The sequence below is a fragment of the Equus asinus genome, chromosome 3 (genome assembly GCF_041296235.1).
Source record: "Equus asinus isolate D_3611 breed Donkey chromosome 3, EquAss-T2T_v2, whole genome shotgun sequence".
NCBI lineage: Eukaryota > Metazoa > Chordata > Mammalia > Perissodactyla > Equidae > Equus > Equus asinus.
The window spans coordinates 98535162-98553380 of NC_091792.1; the positions used below are offsets into that span (position 1 = coordinate 98535162).

At 38.9% G+C, this 18219-nt stretch overlaps 1 protein-coding gene across 7 annotated transcripts in view; it reads right to left on the reverse strand.

The window, feature by feature from the left end:
* The window catches only part of CFAP299 (cilia and flagella associated protein 299), a 564819-nt gene extending 547042 nt beyond the window's left edge, over window positions 1–17777 (reverse strand). For 6 of the 7 annotated variants that reach the window (XM_014836314.3, XM_044766214.2, XM_070505538.1 and 3 more), the window contains exon 1: window positions 17629–17777. In XM_014836314.3, the coding sequence (XP_014691800.1) occupies window positions 17629–17739 (111 nt within the window). In that variant the 5' untranslated portion in view covers window positions 17740–17777. The remainder of the gene's footprint in view (window positions 1–17628) is intronic. The other variant, XM_070505541.1, reaches the window with a different exon arrangement.
* Window positions 17778–18219: the final 442 nt, after the last annotated feature.

Genomic DNA, 18219 nt, shown 5'->3' on the forward strand with positions numbered 1-18219 from the left:
CTGACTTGTTGCCCTGCTTACTATACTCAGCATCCCCAGCCTTTTTAGTCTGAGCCACAAAACTGAGCCAATGCCTCCACCTAGTGGAATTAATATTTAATAGAAAGAGCAATGCAGGTTTTGGGTTTGACTTAGAAAAAGTTCGATGATTTGAGTGTAAATTTTCTTAAATATATTATCAGCACTGAGCTTATGGGAAGAACTCTCAGCTGAGCTCTGTGAGACTGTGGGGTTCTGCTAGCAGAATATGAACTGCTTGTGGTCAAAAGAGTATTTCACATAATAAAGACCATTAAAAAGTTGGTGTATTAATTTTGTATATGGAATGAATTATGCATTCCTGTGTGCCTTACCTGGGCCACACAAAACCATTTGGATACTTCTGCATTCAACTATACTAACATATATTGTGATAAATGACAAGATCTACTGAGAAAACAAGCAGCAAGTTGAAGCTGATTGCCTCTCTTCCCATTACTATGCTCTAACCGGTGGAACCACGAGTCATCTCTCCACTTTAAATGTTCAGTTATCCTTAAAGAAATCATCTTTAAAGGAACTGAGAAAGAAAATATTTTTTTCCTCACACACTTAGCATTTCTGGGGCTTTTTATTCCTTTGTGGAGACTCCAGTTTCCTACTGATACATGATTTTCCTTCTACCACCTAAACTTTAACATTTCTTGTAGTATAGGTCTGCTGATAACAAATTATCTTGGCTTTTGTTTGACTGAAAAAAAAAATATATATATATATATTTATTTATTTCACTTTAATTTTTTTTTTGAGGAAGATTAGCTCTGAGCTAACTACTGCCAATCCTCTTTTTGCTGAGGAAGACTGGCCCTGACCTAACATCCATGCCCACCTTCCTCTACTTTATATGTGGGACACCTACCACAGCATGGCTTGACAAGCGGTGCCATGTCTGCACCCGGGACACAAACCAGTGAACCCAGGCCACCAAAGGGGAACGTGCGCACTTAACCACTGCACCACCAGCCCGGCCCCATTCGCTTTAATTTTTAAAAGATATTTTTGGTGGGTGAGTGTTCCATGTTGACTTTTTACCTTTCAGGTAAGGTAAAAATGGGCTAACCATTTTTCCCAACAACCGACCATTCCCCACCACCAACCTGGCTACACCCTTGGTGTGAAGTGCCTCCGCACTATTTCTCTGAGTAGGGGTCGGGGTGAGGCACAGACCAGGTTTGTGGTTTGCATGTCAGTTGCTGTGAGCCAGACTCCTTACTGATGAGTGTGGGACAAGGGGCACCCAGCATCTGGGGTACCCAGGTGGTTCTCATCCAAAAAAGAAAGAAGAGAAAGTCTACCCCTACTAGAATGCTTGACATTGCCCCCACAGGCTCGGTTAGCTTTTATTTATGTCATGTGTTGTTACTGTGTTGTTTATTGCTAGAGAATAGAGTATTGTTGTAGCTCAGTCTTAGATTTTTGTACTAAACTCACTGATCTGTTCTAATAGGGTCCCAGTTAATTTTCTTGCACTTTCATAATAGATAATCATACTGCCTATAAATAACATTCTTGACTCCTTTTTCCAAAATTTATAACACTTTGCTTTCATTGTAGCATTGCTTTGGCCAGACTGCCAATAAAAAGTTAAAAGTACTAGCAAACATTTTTATCAGGTTTCTGATTCAAATGTTTAATCACTGAATATGAAGTTTGTGTGTGTTTCTGCTTCTCTGACTGAATCCTGAATGAATCACAATTAGTTACTGGCAACGGTTCCAGAGGAATAGAAATTTAAGGATGGTTCTCTGAATTGGTTCTGGGTTACCTGGAATTGGGTCTCTGATCTTATTAAAGGCATTAAAAGCCCTGTTTATAGTGGTAAAGAGTACCCCGTAGTCCGTGAAATGTAAAGGCAAAAGTTATTTAATTTATCACCTCTAGATACCTGCCATGAAGACAAGGCTTTGGGTAACCAAGTGTTTGCTGCCGGAGGACATTTTAGTGGCAATAAGAAATATAACGGAGTGGGTTGTTTCTAAGTGTGCTGCAGGACTTGGGGAAAGAAAATGAGGTGCCCAGGGCTCGGGGATTAGCCAGCTACTTGGCAGCAGGTTCGTTACATAGGAAAGGGGGGATCATGAAAGGGGGAAATATTTGGTATAGTTTCATGATTTTTAAAAATTTTTTTTCATAAATGGTATTATGCCATATGTATGCAACTTTTCATATAATTATTATTTTTAGTGTTCATATGAGAATTGCCTGTTTGCTAAACTTGCTCATTTTTCTATTAGATTTTATCTATTTCTTACTGCTTTATAGGGTTTTATTCTAGCTAGAAAGTTCTTGTTGATTATATTTTGCAAATATTTATTCTCAGGCAGTTGATAGTCTTTTGACTTATTTATGATACATTTGTCAAACAGAACTTAAAATTTTTGGCAAGGAAATTACATATCAAACCTTAATAAAGCCATAGAAAAAATGCATCAATGCATTTACTAGAAAAAAGAAAGTCTGAAAATAAACAGCTAACCATTCAACTAAAGAAAGTAGAGAAAGAATAGCAAAATACATTTAAGTAATATAGAAAGAAAGAATTAATGGAAATAACAGGAAAAATGAAAAAATAGATATTAAAATATACAGATCCAGTCAGCTTTGATTGCTTAATGAAAGCCAAGAGCTTATTCTTTAAAAAGACCAATAAAATAGATAACATTTGGCAAGACTGATGGTGGAAACAAAGAATACACAAACAATTTCAGAAATCAGAAAAGAGCTATAACAGCAGATAAAAGAAAACCATACACAAGTTTATAGTACATTTGAAACTCTATATGAAAATGTATGAAGCATTTGCTCAAGTTACAAATTGAGAAAAGACCGGTAGGTGGTTTTATGAGTCCTTGATTTTCTCAAAAAAGTCTTTCTTTTGCATTCCCATTTGAATGTTAGGTTATCTAGTTCATTAGTCAGAGTCCAGGCAAGAAATAGATGATACATTCAAATGGAATAACTGAAGGAAATTGAATGGCTGAGTTAATTTACAAAGGTATAGATAGGGCTAAGAGAAATCCAAGAGGGATAATGTAGCACCCTGCAGCTAGGAACAGAACTGAGCTATTAACAGCCATTAACTCATCCAAACGGAGGTGAGGGAAGGAAGCAGTTCATAGAACCAGGGGAGACAGCTCTAGGACAGTTGCCAGATCCTAAATTGTGGTTTGATGCAAGAAAATATCCATTGTTAACCTGCAGCCCAGTGTGGAAGGAGTCTGAAGAAAAAAATGCCTGACTTCTCTCTCCTCTAGCTTCTAATTTCTTGCTGCTGCCTCTTATTGGCTGAACCCAATTGGCTAAAGGGAAAGGGGGCCCTGTGGAAGCAGTCAACAGAAGTCAACCTCTTGGGGCACAGAGCACAGAGCAGGTTGGGGTAGAACAGAAGGTAGATCTCAAGGGCCAAACAGAATATCTAATGCAGCCAGAATTCTAGATTCAAAATAAAATTTTCTAAGAAGTTTAAAGATATTACTCCATTTTCTTCTGGAATCACTAGTGGGAATGCAAAATTTAAGATCAAGCTGATTCTCATTTATATGTAAGTTGTTGACACTCTGAATTAGTTTTTTGATTGTAGTAAAATATACATAAAATTAGCATTTTAAATGTAAAGTCCAGTGGTATTAAGTAATTCACATTGTTGTGCAACCATCACCACCATCCATCACCAGAACTCTTTTCATCTTACAAAACTGAAACTCTGTACCAATTAAACAATAATTCCCCATTCTCCTTACTACCCAGATCCTGGCAATGACCATTCTACTTTGTGTCTCTGTGAATCTGACTACCCTTGGTACCTCATATAAGGGGAACGACACAGTATTTGTCTTTTCATGACTGGCTTATTTCACTTAACATAATGTCCTCAAGCTTCATCCATGTTGTAGCATGTGTTAGAATTTCCTTCCTTTTAAAGGCTGAATAATATTCTATTGTAGATATATACCACACTTTCTTTATGTTTTCATCCATCAATAAACACTTGGGTTGCTTCCACCTTTTGGCTACTGTGAATAATGCTGCTATGAATATGGGTATATAAATATCTGTTGAAGTCCCTGCTTTCAACTCTTTTGGCTATATATCCAGAAGTGGAATTGCTGGATCATATAATAATTCTATTTTTAATTTTTTGAGGAGCTGCCATCCTGTTTCCACAATGGCTGCACCATTTTACATTCCCACCAATGGTGCAGTGTTCCAATTTCTCCATCCTCACCAACGCTTGTTATTTTCTGTTTTTTTGAAATACCTATGCTAACAGGTATGAAATGGTATGTCATTGTGGTTTTGATTTGCATTTCCCTGATGATTAGTGATGTTGAACATCTTTTTATGTGCTTATTGGCCATTTGTGTATGTTCTCTGGAGAAATGTCTATTCAAGCTCTTTGCTCAATTTTTAATCAGATTGTTTGCTTTCGTGTTGTTGAGTTGTAGGAGTTCTTTATATATTCTGGATATTAACCCCTTATTAGATATACAATTTGCAAACATTTTTTCCCATTCTATGAGTTGCTTTTACATGCTATTGATAGTGTCCTTTGATGCACAAAAGCTCTAAATTTTGATGTCGTCCAATTTGAATTATTTTTGAATTATTTGATTATCAGAGTTCTGAAATTCTACCACTATCTGCCAAGATGTGGCACTTTTTCATTCATCCTACTGGATAGTTGATGGGCACTTACAATCTTGTGCTTATCTCCAACACAGAGAAACTTTTTTATTACTCGACTGATTATTTTATCCCCTTCATTTTCTGTATAATTTCTTTCTGGAATGTCTATTAGATAGATATTGAGCCTCTTGGAATTATTCTTTCATATTTTCATTCACGTAACTCTTTCTTATTTTCCTCATTTCTTTTTCACTACACTCTGGTTTAATTACATCAAATTTAACTTCCAGACCATTAATTTGTCCTTTAAAAGTGCCCATTCTATTAGTTTGCCTTTTTAAAAACATCATCAATTACGTTTTTAATTTCCAAGGATTCTTTCCTGCTCTCTGATTGCCCCCTTTTCATACCAGTCCATTATTTTGCTTATAGATTTAACAGATACTAAAGGTAACTAAGGTAGAAAATTGGAATTTATTTAAAATTCTCTCTGGGTTTTGAATGTTTTGTTTTGTTCTCCTTATTCATCTTGGGCCTTCTCTTTCATGCTATTGTGTTTCCTCAAACATCTGGGGATACGTATTTATAAACAGAGGACTAGTTTAATTGGTATAGTCATTAGCGTGGATTCCCTCTGTAGTTGTACAGGTCTAGTTCCCTAACTAGACTCTCCTCTGAAGAGGTGAACTGTGGAAGTTATGTGTAAAAGAGCAGAGCATGACAAAGTACAGACTCCACTTGAGGATATGCAGGCATGAAGAAGGAAGAAGGCTGGGATATATCCCACCCTCTCCAACCCAACTGCCAAAATAAGAAGCACTCAGCATAATAAGTGTAACTCTTTCCAGATTTTCTTCTCCTTTTCAGCATCTATTCTGGACTTCTAGCACTGTTTAGTTACTTCAAGCTTAGTTCTGATTACGTCTTAGGCCCCTTCCCCCCTTCATCTGGACTTCTTGTTAGGCATGTATTTCACTCTGAAAGAGCAGTTCTCTTGTTTATCCTTGGGTTAAACATTGCAGGTGTGTATGCTGGAGATAGGGTACACCTCTGGCCTAGCTATGTAGAATTAACTTCAATCAATTACAGATTCTCTCTTGCTCTTTGTATTACTGCTGACTCTGACTTTTCTCTAAACCAGTTTTACCTTTCCAATACTGTTCTTTATTCATTTTGGGCTATAGTTTTCTCTATCTTGTTAAGTTGATAATATCTGCTTTATAACTTACCAGAAATACGCACAATTTCTGGTCCCCTAGAGTAGCATCCTTTCTTGTTTCCTACTGTTATTATTGATGGACAGACAGATGATGGATAGGTAGAAAGCAAGGGAGGAAGATTGACTGATTATACCCAGGGCTCTACAAGCCTGCAGTGTCTACTTTAGTTTTAGCCATAATCTTCTCTTTCTTAATATACTAAAAAGGCTTCACAAAAAATTCTTCCTGCTTCTAGCTGTATACCAATACAATCCATCCTCCCAGTGAAAAATTGAAGGATTAAACTAGAAGGTATCCATTGGATTTAGTGACACATCCCTCATTTGTCACCATAGCAAGGACAATTTCTATTGAATGACGAAGATGGGGGCCAGCTTGCAGTAGGTTGAAAAGTGGAAGATGATGAAATGAAGACAGCATTTTATGATTCATTCAAGAAGAATATCTGTAAAAAGGACAAAAAGAAAGAAATGATGGGGCAAAAGGATGTACAAAAGATCTGTATAACGAAAATGAACCTCTAAAGGACCACCTTAAGAAAACAATGGATTCAATGAAGCAATTTATAAAGAATAGAGATATCACTGTAGAGAGACATTAAAATGTCTCCAAGATTTAATGTTAATTTTTTTAAGTTACAGAAAACTATAGATATTGCCTAAATTTTATGTAGAAAATACCAACGAAGAATAATATATATATTTACATATAATGAAAATATTCATATATAATAAAATATAATTTTTTGAAGACTACGCATATGTATGCAAGAAGAGGACGAATATTGGGGTGAACTTCACCCCTTGATGCTGCAACGTGGCTCAGACCCACAACAAATACTTATCATCTCCTACCTCCACCATCCATTTTAGACTCCCCTCACCCTCAACTAACACCTCTGCTGGTGGTGGTAGCATATCCAGTTGTGTGAACCAGACTCTCATTCCTGAAGGGTCTAAACCAACTGAGAAAGAAAGTATCAAGAGGCATCTAAGTGAATCACCAGAATTCTGAACACATTCCTTCACGATTGATCTTGTAAGCCCTAACTTTTCCTGATGATCACGGTCAAATTATTCTTGCCAAGACGGTGACTCTCTCCATGCCTTCCAATTCCTAGACAAGGAGCCTAAAGATTGCAGGCAATAGTTGTAACTTATAATTTAATGGGACTCTCACTGAGTCACCTGACGGAAGTGTTCTCCCATTTGGTACCAGGACAATTAACCCAGCAGAGCCCACAGTGATGAAAGAAAGTACAAATGCCCCAAGTCGGTCATTGGGAATGACAGTAAGATGCTTCAACCTCTTAGTTCCCAGACCAAGGGAACAAAACTCAATGCAAAGGTCTTTGATTGAAAGTATACACTGCATCGTGGAGGATGGCACCCCATTCTCTCAAATTATCATTCCAAATCAGCACTTCAGTTATGCTTTCAGCAATGCATTCCAATGATCTATCTGCTGGCAGCTCTGAATGTTTCAGAAAGTATTACGAGAAGTGAACCACATGGTCAGGTCCTTACTCCCACAGCTCCTTTGTTATAAATTAGGTCCCTAGTCTGACACAATGTTAAATGGGACCCTGTGTCTGTGGATCAAATATTCCATAAGCCACTATCTATAGATTCAATGCAATCTCTATCAAGATTCCAAAGGCATTTTTTAAAGAAGTAAAAAAAAAATCCTAAAATTTATATGGAACCACGAAAGACACCAAATAGCCAAAGCAATCCTGAGAAAGAATAACAAAGCAAGAGGCATCACACTTCCTGATTTTAAGCTATATTATAAAGCTATAGTAATCAAAACAGTATGCTACTGGCACAAAAACAGACATATAGACCAATGGAACAGAACTGAATGCCCAGGAATAAACCCATGCATAATCAGTCAACTAACATTTGACAAGGGAGCCAAGAATACTCAATACAGAAAAGACAGTTTCTTCAATAAACAGTACTGGGAAAATTGGATATTCACATGTAAAAGAATGAAACTAGACCCCTATCTTACATTACTCACAAAAAATTAACTCAAAATGGATTAAAGATTTAAATGACACCATAAAACTCCTAGAAGAAACACAGGAACAAAGCTCATTGACATGAGTCTTGGCAATGATTTTTTGGATATGACACCTAAAGCATAAGCAACAAAATCAAAAATAAACAAATGGGACTAAATCAAACTAAAAAGCTTCTGCACAGCAAAAGAAATGATCAACAAAATGAAAAGACAACCTACAGAATGCAAAAAAAATTTGCAAATCATATATCTGATAAGGGTTAATATCCAAAATACATAAAGAACTCACACAACTCAATAGCAGAAATACGAATAATCCAATTCTAAAACAGGCAAGGGACCTGAATAGACATTTTTCCAAAGCAGATATTCAAATGGCCAACAGATACATAAAAAGGTGCTCAATATCACTAATCATTAGGGAAATGCAAATCAAAACCACAAGGAGATATCATCACATGCCTGTTAGTATGGCTATCATCAAAAAGACAAGAGTAACAGATGCTGGTGAGGATGTAGAGAAAAAGAAACTCTTGTGCACAGCTGGTGGGATTGTAAACTGGTACAGCCACCATGGAAATCAGTATGGAGGTTGCTCAAAAAATCAAAAATAGAACTACCATATGATCCAGCAATTCCACTTCTGGAAATATATCCAAAGGAAGCAAAAACACTATATTGAAGAAATATCTGTACCCCCGTGTTCCATTGCAGCACTATTTACAATAGCCAAGACATGCAAACAACCTAAGTGTCCATGGATGGATGAATGGATAATGAAAAGTGGTATATATATACACAGTGAGATACCATCCCACCATAAAAAACGAAATCCTGCCATTTGTGACAACATGGATAGACCTTATCCTAAGTGAAATAAGTCAGACAGAGAAACACAAATACTGTATTATCTCACTTGCATGTGGAATCTAAACACAAAACAAACTCATAGATAGAGATCAAATTTGTGGTTACCAGAAGCAAGAGGGTGGGGGAACTGGATGAAGGTGGTCAAAAGGTACGAACTTCCAGTTATAAGATAAATAAGTACTGGGGGATGTAATGTACAACATGATGACTATAGTTAACACTGTTGTATGGTATATTTGAAAGTTGCCAAGAGAGTAAATCCTGAAAGTTCTCATCACAAGGAAAAAATATTTTTTTCTTATATCTATATGAGATAATGGATGTTAACTAAACTTATTGTGCTAATCATTTTGCAATATATAACAAGTTATTATGCTCTACACCTTAAACTTATGCAGTGCTATATGTCAATTATATCTCAATAAAACTGAAAGAAAAAACATTCCATAAGCCCTTAGATAGTGGAGCTGGCTTATGACTATAGGCAGAAAGTGTAACCCCATTACTACCATATGTGTTTATGCCTATCAGATTGAATTGCTGGCTCCTCCAAAGTGGAAGAGGCCCAGTGTGGTCAATTTGACACCAACTGGTTGGTTACCTTAAGAAATGGTGCTACATCACAGGCATTGGACTTAGTTGCTGACAGGTTGGACATTCAGAGGTAGCAACCGCTAGATCAGCCTTGGCAAATGGGAGCCTATGCTATTAGACCCATGCATAGCCTCCATCTGTGTGATTGTAGTCACTTCATCCATGTGCCCATTCTGCCAGCACTAAGGTGGCCAATAAAAGAGGCTGGCTGACAGCACCTGGCCATATCATTTTGTCTACTTGGTTATTTAGTACCTCTTCTATGTAGATGCTCTCTGGTAGGCAGATTGTGACCATTCCCATATGTTCATCCACATTTGCCTCTGGTATTTACCCCTGCCTATGTGTCCTATATAGTCAAACTGTGGGCCACTTCTCTGTTCAAAGTAGATGACTCCTGAAAGGATGTGCCTTACCACAGTCTCTGCAGACCTTCACCTAGGTGAGGCTGTAGTGCAGCTGCTGTCCATTTTCAGCCTGCATTCACATACCACCTGGTTCATTTATATACCAAATTTGGACTTTTCCCTCCTCTATTAGCCACTTATAAGAGAGTCTCTGTATAGCCATATATGTGAGCTGAGAGAAAGGTGCACATCCAATAGCAGTAGAAAACCTGGGATCCAGGCTCTGGCTTATGCAGCTGGCACATCTACTTTATTCTCACTCATGCTCTGTACCAGTGTAGTGCTTCCATCTGATGATGACTTGTTACTGGGCCTGCCCGACCTTATGACTTGGCAGATCTGAAAGAACTCAGTTCACCGTGGGGAGTTCCCAGTGCATGGTACCTTGGTAATTCCATGGCCAGCTGCTCTATTTCTTGCCCGGCCTCACAGTATGCCAGGAACTGTTTCTTAATGGATGTATAATTCTCCTCTGCATATAGCATGGACTTGCACCTGGCCCCTCCTGACCTCTTGCTGTGAGATAGCTTTTGGCTGTGATACGTCACCTTACTTTAATGCTGATGCTAGGTTGTGTCCTTTTCCTGAAATAAACTATAGATTGATACGCATTGTCATTTTGGGTCCTGTGAGTCTTTTAGCAATTAAACACTGCTTAATTGTCACTGTTAAGGCTAAAACCTAGAAAGTTGAATATCCAGAACAGATTAATTAGCTGGTTATTTACTGATAAACTATCAACAATGTTGCTGAGGTTTTTCAACAAAACTACCACCTCAATTACTATATCATTCAATTTAAAAGATTTCTCTTACAGTTAGTTTAGTCAGCCAGTCGCTTTTTAAAAACTTGCTCATTGTAAAATAAAACAGATATAGAAACCTACGCAAAACAAATGTAAAAAACAGAGCTTAGTCAGTTATAAGATAAACCCTTGTAACCACCACTCCAGTCAAGAAATAAAACTTTGCTAGGCATCTCAGAAGCTTCTCCATGTGCTCCTTCCTAATCACCACCACCTTTATCTTGCCCTAAAAGTAGCCACTCTTGACTTTTATAGTAACCACTTCCTTGCGCTTCTTTATAGGTTTGTCAGCCAAGTGTGCATCCCTAGATGCCAGTTTAGTCTTGCCTACTTTTCAAAATTTCACATGGCTTCTAAGTTTCTCTTAATTTGCATCCTCCCCCTCCATCCCTTTCCTATCCAATGAAGAACCTGTGCAGTCTGATCTGTAGTTCCCCACTATCAGGTTTCGCTGACTGCATGTGCATGGTGCAGTGCAATAGGTTCCTCTCTCTTCTGTGTGTCCTGCAAATCAGCGGCTGGATACAGAGGCTGGACCAGATTCAGGTTTGAGGTCTTTAGGAAGCCTGTTAGTGGTGTTTTGTTCTTTCACGCACCCATGTCTAGTTTTCTCCCTTTTTTGTGACATTAGCAGCTGTGAAAGCTCGATGTTACCAATCCTTACACTGATGTTGTCTTAGCCATTTTGGTTGTCTAAAGCTCATTCTCTAACACATTAATTAGGAAGGACCCAAGAGAAAGCTGAGTGTTTGCATATTGATAACAATTTGTGCCCTTTATGTCTGAAAGTCAGATGAGATGGATATAAAACCCTTGGCTCACATTTTCTTCCCTTGAGTATCTTAAAAAAGTGATTCCAGTTTGTTCTGGCATAAAGCATTGTTAAAAAGTATAATAATAATTTCATTTGTCTTACCTTATAAGCCACTTGCTGTTTATGCCTCGATGTCCAAATGTTTTGTCTTTTTCTTTAAAGTTCATATAATTTTACTAAATACATCTTGGTATTGGTCACACCAGGTTTACATTCTCAAGTGCAGAGTGTGTTCTTCAATAAGTAGTTTCGAATCCTTTTTGTTATTTCAAGAAGGTTTTCTTGAATTATTCGTTTTTAGGATTTGTTCTGTTCTCTTGCTCTGATTTACTTCTTCAGGGACCCCTATTATCTGTATGCTGCACATGCTTTCTATCTGCAATAATTGCTAATTTTGCCTGACTCCTTTATCTCTTTTTTTTCTTTAATTTTCCTCCTTTTTACCTTCTATTCCTTCAGGATACTATCTACTATGTTTATCCATTCTTGTGTTCCTTCTAGTTCAGCTTTTATTTCTAAAGAGTTCCTTTTGTTCCTAATCCTCTCCTGAATTCTGTCACATCGTTTCTGAACTCTTCCATGTGTATACCATTTTTCTTAATGTCTTTTAGTTTGTATTCAAAAAAAAGATTACAGTTCTGTAAGAGACTGTAGGAATACTATTCTGCTCCTCATTTTCTTTTTTTGTGCATGTGCTCTTTTTTTATTGAGGTAACATTGGTTTATAACATTATAAACGTTTCATTTATCTTTATAAACGTTTCAATGTATCTTTATATTTTGATTTCTGTGTAGATTACCTCATGTTCACCACCCAAAGACTACCTATAATCTATCACCATAGACATGTGCCCAGACACCCCTTTTGCCCTCCTCCCTCCCCAATTCCCCTCGGGTAACCACCAATCTAATCTCTGTGTCTATGTGTTTGTTTGTTATTGTTATTGTTGTTTTTACCTTCTACTTATGAGTGAGATCATACAGTATTTGACTTTCTCCATCTGACTTATTTCACTTAGCATAATACCCTCAAGTTCCATCCATGTCATCTCAAATTGCAAGATTTCATCTTTTTTATAGCTGAGTAGTATTCCATTGTGTATACATACCACATCTCCTTTATCCATTCGTTCCTTGATAGGCACTTAAATTGTTTCCAAGTCTTGGCTATTGTGAGTAATGCCACAGTGAACATAGGGCTGCATGTATCTTTATGCATTTGTGTTTTTATGTTCTTTGGATAAATACCCAGCAGTAGAATAATTGAATCATATGGTAGATCTAGTCTTAATTTTTTTTTTTAAAGATTGGCACCTGAGCTAACAACTGTTGCCAATCTTATTTTTTTCTCCCCAAATCCCCCCAGTACATAGTTGTACATTTTTTCAGTTGTGGGTCCTTCTAGTTGTGGCATGTGGGACGTTGGCTCAACATTGCCTGATGAATGGTGCCATGTCCACACCCAGGATCCGAACTAGTAAAACCCTGGGCCGCTGAAGCAGAGAGAGCAAACTTACCCACTTGGTCACAGGGTCTGCCCCGTATTCTTAATTTTTTGAGGAATCTCCATACTGTTTTCCATAGAGGCTGCACCAGTTTGCATTCTCACCAGCAGTGTATGAGAGATCCCTTTTCTCCAATCTTCTCCAACACACATTTCTTGTCTTGTTAATTATAGTCATTCTGATGGGCATAAGGTGATATCTCATTATAGTTTTGATTTGCATTTCTCTAATAATCAGTGATGTTGAACATCTTTTCATGTGCCTGTTGGCCATCTGTATATCTTCTTTGGAAAAATATCTGTTCAGATCTTTTGCCCACTTTTTAATTGGGTTGTCTGTTTTTTTGTTGTTGAGATGTATGAGTTCTTTATATATTTTGGATAATAACCCCTTATCAGATATATGGTTTGCAAATATCATCTCCTAATTGTTAGGTTGTCTTTTCCCTTTGTTGATGATTTCCTTTGCTGTGCAGAAGCTTTTTAGTTTGATGTAGTCTCATTTGTTTATTTTTCCTTTTGTTTCCCTTGCCTGGTCAGGCACGGTATTTGAAAATATGCTGCTAATACCAATGTTCAAGAGCATACTGCCTATGTTTTCTTCTAGAACTTTTATGGTTTCAGGTCTTACATTCAAATCTTTAATCTATTTTGAGTTAATTTTTGTGTATGCTGTAAGATAACGGTTTACTTTCATTCTTTTGCATGTAGCTGTCCAGTTTTCCTAACACCATTTATTGAAGAGATTTTCCTTTCTCCATTGTATGTTCTTGGCTCCCCTGTCCAAAATTAGCTGTCCATAGATGTGTGGGTCTCATCTCTTTTTTCTTATAATAACTTAGAATGCTCAATGCTTTTCTATAGCTCATTTTTGGTTTTCCTGAATCTTAGAAGAAACTGTGGCTCACAGAACTTCCCTCTTATTTTGTTTCCATATAATGTTCAAAACTTTGGCAGTTGTTTTCTGCAATTTCTTCTTTTATAATTTTTTTTTTACTCCCTCACTTTTATCTGACCCTTCTGTTTCAAATTTTGTCTCAATTGTCCCTATCCTACTCAATATTGATTCCACTCCTAATGGCATCTCCACAGTGTCAAGCACTGCCCAAAAGTGAGCTACGGAAGGTAGCTTCAAGAGTTCACAGCAGCTACATTGCTCCAGCTCCTTCAGACCTCACCTGGGAACCTTCATACACACCTACTAATTAGTGGCCAAAACTCCTCCCAGTTTCAGTTGCTGTTCTCAAATTGGACTACTCCACTTCCAGTGAATACCTGTTGACTATTTTGCAGTTTCTTGTTTTGAGGTTCTTTAGATGCTTCATTGTTTTCTTTGCTTTTCTCCTGCATGGATGCTGATACCTTCCAGGTGTTGTGGCTATGGAAGGTTTCTGCCCATCTGCTTTTATGCTGGGGTTCTTAGGAATAACTGTCACCTAGTTTTGTGCAAATATTGTCAGGGGTTTTCGGTCTTGCTATCCAGCTGCTCTTGGCTTCTGGATCATCCTATTCTCTGTACTTCCTCATACCTTTCTGACCCCCTTCTCATTCTCCTTTGTGAGCACCACCTCCATGTCCATGCCGTAAGTAACGGTAGTTCTCCAGCATTTGTGTTAAGGCCCCCGTCTTGTCTCACTCTACACATTCTCCTCGGGAATTTTCCCTCTTCCATTCTTGTCTCCTCCCAGCACTAGCTTTTGAAATCAATATAAATAAAAATTGAATGGAACATACTGTAAATACATACAATATATATTTGGGGGATTGTCTGAGACACTGAGGATGATATTAGGCTCAAAGCATTTTAGTTTTATCATTATATGATAAAGATTCACAAGCATCATGGGCGTGGTATTCTTGGTTCAGTTTTACCCTCTGATCCTCAGATTTCATGTTCACGAGGAAACTAGATATTTTTACTTAGGAAGAAGTACTTCTGTGAACCTACTAAGGAAAAAATATAGGACTCCTCTTAAGCAGAGAGCAACTAATTTATGCCAATTATTTTTCTATTGAATAAACAAAGAGTATAGCTGATTCTGAAGTACGCAAACTAAGATATTCATAGGGAACAGTATTTACTCTGTACCTTGATGCAATAAATAATGGAATAATACAATGGTTGGCTATTAGCTGGCTTGTTGTATAAACATGGTAAATTATTTTAAGGATTTCTCCTAGAATCTCACTTAATCAATGTCTGCCAAATAATTTTAAGATTATATCCAAAAGATTTAATTTGTACAATTTATTTCTATTTTCCAAATAATGAGAAGATATCCTCTGAATAAAACTTCCACATGGCTAATCTCTGTAAACAATACAGCCATGATTAGGATCCATTAGTTAAGCAAATTTTTAAATAATTCTAAAAACACCCCTTGATTCCTTATCTGGGAAAAGAAATTCAGTGGGACTTTCACTTCACTAGCGGTCACAGGCAGCCTCCGAAATGAAGGGACTGTGTTTACTTCACATGGAAGAATTAACAAGAAAAAAAATCTGGAATATCACAGTGCAAAAATTTTCCCAAAACTTTCCAAGTATTTTTATATTGATGTTGGGGATTGGTTTAATTAGGTAAAATGATACTAACTCCTAGAACAAATATTGTTATCTGGGCTAGCAGAGACAAATCTAATTGATTCTGTCATGAATTTCTTTTAATGGTTTCTAGCTGTCTAGTAAAATGAGCAAAGCACGAGGGACACAGAATGAAGGGCCTCTTTTCTCCTCCTTAACCACCTTACCCCTCTCCAGCTCACCAAACAGTTAACTAGTGTCAGTCTTCATTTTTTTCTCCTACTTCCCTTCCTTTCTAATCAGGTATCACATAAAAAGCAATGCAGTTATTACATTCATACACTACTTTTATACTTATAGTGGTCTGAGATATTAAATGATAATATAGAGGTCAGGGTCATGGCAGGCAAACTCAAAAGAGATGATTTTAAAAATGTAAAAGAACAATTTACAAAGATATGGGCAGGATGAATGGAAACCAACAGGAGATGGTGAAGCATCCTTGGGCAAGCAAGAGTGGGAAGTCATTAACACCATTTAGGTCTGAAAGGAGACAGGAGAGGCAACAGCCCCTAGAACAGGAAGTGCCGCCGGCACCTGAAGAAAGAATGCTACAGTTGATGGAATGAGAAGTTGGCCAAACCTAAGGAATGAAGCCACTTCCAAACCACAACCAGTAGGAATATGACAGGGAATTAATTCTCTAATTACACTCTTTCAGCCCTCTGACCTCCCATGGGCTGAAACAAACCGAAAGCCAAAAGAGCCTGGCTAATGACCACAGAGGACAGCTTCCAAGGGCACAGAGAAGGGTGGAGAAGGGTAGAGAATGAATCCAGCAAAGATAAGATGGCCATTTTGTGTATGAATCATTAGTACTAATTTTTATTGAAATTAATTGAAAACTTTTGGCAGTAGAATATACTACACGATAAAAGAGTACCTGGAAGATAATAAATACTTGCTGAATATATAAAACTTAGACTGGACTGTAAGCACTATACTAAAGTTCAGTGACTAAGAGCAAGTCTAGAACTGATTCTTACTTACATTGCTAGCAATTAAGGCAACATCCACTACAGTAGGCTTGGTGAAGGTGTATTAATTAAATAGATAGTTAGATGAATATATGGATGCATGGATGGACAGATGGATGTACAGATGACTCAAAATTTTACAGCCATAAGGAACTCTGAAAGTAATCTAGTCCAGCCCCTTCAATTTGCAGATGAAGAAATGGAGTTTCAAATTGGTTAAAAGTTCACTAATATAGAATTAGAACCCGAATCTCGTGACTCTAGGCTCTTCTAACTATAATAGGCTGTCAATTACTGATGACCAAAAAAGAAAGAGCAGGAATCACAAAGCATGATCCATGATCCATGACACATGCTTACCATACCAGCCATACCACTGAACCAATTCTACTCCCCAGCTCCCTAACCCATCCTCCCATCACACACACACACACACACCTTTAAGAACCTGGTGTGGGTGAGGAGGCCGAAATATGGGATGGTTGTCGGGTGGAAGACAGTAGCCAATCCCCTCATGCCCAATTTTGCTGTATGGCAGGCTTTTTTTTTTACTATCAACCTTAGTTGTGATTAACTCGATAAATTTGAGACAGGAATATGCCTGCACAACGACCTGTACAGCATACCCGTAATCAAAGGGCTTTCTGAATCAATTACCGTGGAGTGGAAGTTTTTAGACCCAAATGCCCAAGATAACACTATCCCTTGCCCTGGAAGGATACTGTGTTCTTCTTTAACACAAATTGGCAAAGGAAGAAGCAACAGGGCGTCAGACCTGAATCACACCTCACACTCGAAGAGTCTCAGCAGGCCTTGGACGCCAGCCACCGTCCTCTTAAGATAACGACATGGGAAAGGGACACACGCTGGGAGCGACAGGTGTGGCTGAGATACAGAAACCCGAGGCTCCCCCAGGTGCGCGTGCGCGCGCGGGTGTCTGCGCCAGGAGACAGGAGGGGCGCCAATCTGGGCCCGCTGAGCGGCGCGGGGCAGCAGGGCGGGCGCGTCACCGCCGCCGCTGCGTGGGCGCCGCGGGCGGGAAACGCTGGGCCTGAGGTCTGCGCGGCCCGCCGCCGGGCGCGAAGACTGCGCGATGCTGGGGCTCGGAAGGGTCCGAGGGACGGGAAGGCGGTGGCCACTCCTCGGCGGCGCCGCCCTTACCTCCAGGTAGTACAAGTCCACGGTAGTAATCTGGGAGTCGAGGAAGTCTTCGTAGGTGTTGAATTGAGTGACTATGTTGTCCACGGCCGTCGAGCCCTCTTCCGGATCCATCGCAGTTGCCCGGCCCGCAGCGTCCCTAGCGACAGGAGGCGAGGCGGGGGCGGGGCCGGGGGTGGGGCCGGGGGCGTGGCCGGGGGGGCGGGAGGTTGCACCCAGCTCGTTCCTTCCAGTCAGTTGGGAACCGGTGCTGAGCAGTGGCCGTTCGCCCCGCCCCACGTTTTGTGACTGAGTTTCAGGCTTCCGTCGTCGCAAATTACCCGCTCCAGGTTCAGGTCGGACGCCGTGCACTGACTCAGACTTCGGTGAAGTGCCGAGCCACAGGAGGGATGCAAATGGCAATCCAAAATTAAAAATGTTGAGACTGCCAGGATATGTGGATATCTAGATCAGCGCTGCCAAGCTCGTTCTAAAACAATCTTATGCAGGACAAAAATAGTTGTCAGGTAACTGAAGGTCCATTTTTGCAAGGGGGGGTGTCTTAGAACAGAAGACTCTGGAAAGTCTTGTGACCAAAATCAGTAACACAGCACA